This window comes from Otolemur garnettii, unplaced genomic scaffold (assembly GCF_000181295.1).
Source record: "Otolemur garnettii isolate 467f Iridium unplaced genomic scaffold, OtoGar3 scaffold00020, whole genome shotgun sequence".
NCBI classification, from domain to species: domain Eukaryota; kingdom Metazoa; phylum Chordata; class Mammalia; order Primates; family Galagidae; genus Otolemur; species Otolemur garnettii.
Window position 1 is genome coordinate 520194 of NW_003852415.1, and position 3356 is coordinate 523549.

The 3356-nt window shown below is 41.1% G+C and overlaps 1 protein-coding gene across 1 annotated transcript in view; it reads left to right on the top strand.

Annotated features, from left to right (window-relative positions):
* Positions 1 to 3356, top strand: part of ZNF410 (zinc finger protein 410) — a 54589-nt gene that overhangs the window by 25851 nt on the left and 25382 nt on the right. Inside the window, 1 exon segment of the mRNA XM_023511486.1 lies at positions 1907 to 2062. Within this exon segment, the coding sequence (XP_023367254.1) occupies positions 1907 to 2062 (156 nt within the window).

Sequence of the window (3356 nt, forward strand, 5' to 3'; positions counted from 1 at the left end):
AAAAAAAAAAAAAAAGTTTAAAAATTAGCCAGGCATGGTAGCACATGCCTGTCATCCCATCCCAGCTATTCGGGAGGCTGAGGCAAGAGGATAATACTTGAGCCTTGGAATTCAGGAATGCAGTGAGCTGTGATTGCTCCACTGTACTCCAGTAGAGGTGAAAGAATAAGACTCTCTTTCAACCCCAAGAAGGGGATAAAATGTATGGAAAAATAAAAAAGAACAATATAATCTGGAACAGTGCTGCTGTCTCCTACAAAGCCCAGCTTAAATGTTGTCATCATGCCAGCATGACTGGCATTTTGTGAACTTGCCCTGTGTACACTTAATTCCTAGGCTCTGTTCACTCTATTTGTTGTGTTTGAAATTCCCTTCCATCCTTTTCTTTTTTTTTAAATCGGCTCTAGGGCTGGCTACGGTGGCTCACACATCTAATCCTAGCATTCTGGGAGGCTGAGGTGGGTATATTTCTTGAACTCATGTGTTTGAGACCAGCCTGAGCCAGACCAAGACCTTGTCTCTAAAAATAGCCAGGCATTGTGGCAGGTGCCTATAGGCCCAGCTACTCAGGAGGCTGAGGCAAGAGAATTGCTTGAGTCCAAGAGTTTGAGGTTGCTGTGAGCTGTGATGCTTTGGCAGTTTACTGAGGGTGACAAAGTGAGACTCTGTCTCAAAAAAAAAAAGAAAAAAGACCAGCTCAAATTGAACTTCTTTTAAAATAACTACAGTTAGAAGTTCTCCTCTTCTAAATGTTATAAGTACTTTTTTGTACTGAAATTTATATTAACGTTATTTATGAATACGTTTGTCTCTAACTATTCTGTGAGCCTTGAAGGATAGATATTGCATCTTTGACTGTTTGTTTAGTTTTTATTTTGAAATAATTATGGACTCATGATAAATTGCAAAAATAGTACAGAGTGCTGTATATCCTTCACCTACCTTCCCCAAAATGTGACCTCTTAGGTAGCCACAGCAATATTAAAATCAAGAAATTACCACTATTGGGTGGTGCCTGTGGCTCAGTGAGTAGGGTGCCGGCCTCATATACCGAGGGTAGCGGATTCAAACCTGGCCCTGGCCAAACCGCAGCAAAAAAATAGCCAGGCATTGTGGTGGGCGCCTGTCGTCCTAGCTACTCGGGAGGCTGAGGCAAGAGAATTGCCCAAGCCCAGGAGTTGGAGGGTGCTGTGAGCTGTGTGAGTGCCAAGGCACTCTACCAAGGGTAATAAAGTGAGACTCTGTTTCAAAAAAAAAAAGAAAAAGAAATTACCACTATTGTCAGCTAGTCTACAGATCTTACTCAGTTTTCACCATGCAGTTTTGATTTTTAAAATAACAAAATAATATTGTTTAAAGTGAAAATTACAAAAAAAGCACAAAGATGAAATTCATCTGTAATATCAGTTAGAGCCACTTTTATATTATCATTACAGACTCTTATGTGTAACTCTGTGACTTAATATCTGTTTTCGTGTGTTTGCTCTGTAAAATAGGACTGTATATAAATATATTTTATACCCTTTAAAAATTTGTACTTTTAAATATATCTAGAAAGACAATCAATGTAAAGTAAAAACCTGGAGAGTGTATCCACTATTAATCTTAATCTCAAAGGGGCTGGGATAATTGAAGAAGGTAGGTCAGTGTAACTCTCCAGCTCTTAAGGTAGAAAGAAGGGTATGAGGCTCAGAGGAAGCCCATCTAAGGAAAAGGGCTTGGCTATCTGCTGGGCTGTATACCAAGAGATAACTGAGAGGTATCAACTGCTAGGTATCCTAGTTAAAGTTAAATAGTGTGAGTTAAATCACAGTAGACCAGTCATTGGGTACAGAATAAAGTTGTTGGGAAAAGAAGGTAATAGTTCCTCAGAAGACTGAGTCTTTATCTCATTTTTTGTCTCTAGGAGAGAAGCCTTTCCTTTGTGAAGCCCAAGGATGTGGCCGTTCCTTTGCTGAGTATTCTAGCCTTCGAAAACATCTGGTGGTTCACTCAGGTATTATAATAGAGCCAGAACCTATGCCATTTGTAAAATTTAGGGAAAGTAGAGAGACAGAAGGATAAAGGGATGCGGGAATGCTATAAAGAAACTTAAAAAGAAATAAACTGTTCAACGTAAAGGTTACTAACACCATCATCATGACAGAATCAAAAATCAAGGTCCTTAATGAGTGGATCTTATAATTCAAAGCGTTTTATAATCAAGATGTGAGGGAATGTAATTATTGTTTTTAGCAGAGTCACTTCTTTCGAATCCAGACCTTTTTCTGAGTTCAGCAAATGTGTTTGGCATTTTGCTGGGTGCTTTACAAGTTATATCAAACATGGATTCTCTTTTTTAGGAATTGACGTTTTCATTCTTCTGGGAAAGAATTTCAAATCGTAAGAAAGTAGAAGGTTGATGTCAGTGGCAGCAGCACTGCCTTCTGAGGAGGCATTATTAATCCTGCTTCAGTTCACCATTTTGGCAGAAAATATGTCTTTGGCAAATAGAACCACAACCTTACTGTCAGATGTGTAGCAGAGGACAGAGGAGTAAGACTTAGTGACCTATTTTCTATTTTGGAGGCTTAAATTCTCTGTAATTCTGTCAATTTGCTCATTCTATGTAGATGGCCTGGTTTTCCCTGCTAATGACGTCTTTCAAAATATCTGAAAATACTCTACAGCAACCAGCCTGTCAGCTCAATAGAAAAAGCTAAAGTGATGTCTTCTCCCTTCCCTCCTACCCCATCCTCCCAGATAGAAGTAAGATATAGCCCAGGGGTAAATCTTTATCTGGTTAGACGCAGGGGTCCTCAAACTTTTTAAACAGGGGGCCAGTTCACTGTCCCTCAGACTGTTGGAGGGCCAGACTGTGGGCCCCGGGACGAGTCGGCTGCTAAGCAAGACAGGCAGCAGTGGCAAAAAACACCCAGCAGGCGGATAAATGTCCTTGGCGGGCCACATGTGGCCCATGGGCCGTAGTTTGAGGACGCCTGGAGAGGGACTATATCCTGTGGGATATATGAACAAGGGGTGAAAAAAAGGCTAGAAAGGTAGTTTAAGAAGAGCCTAGAATGCCAGGGAGGAGGAACAAGGGGTGAAAAAAAGGCTAGAAAGGTAGTTTAAGAAGAGCCTAGAATGCCAGGGAGGAGAGTTTGTGGAGTCTGCTTACTACAGATTAATCTGGCAACAATGCATAAGCTAAACTTAAGAAGACTGTTATTTTCAGTCTAGTTAAAAAGTTTGCTCCAGGATGCCTCCTGTGGCTCAATGAATAGGGTGCTAGCCCCATATACCAAAGGTGGCAGGTTCAAGCCTGGCCCCGGCCAAACTGCAACAAAAAATAGCCGGGCACTGTGGCGGGTGCCTGT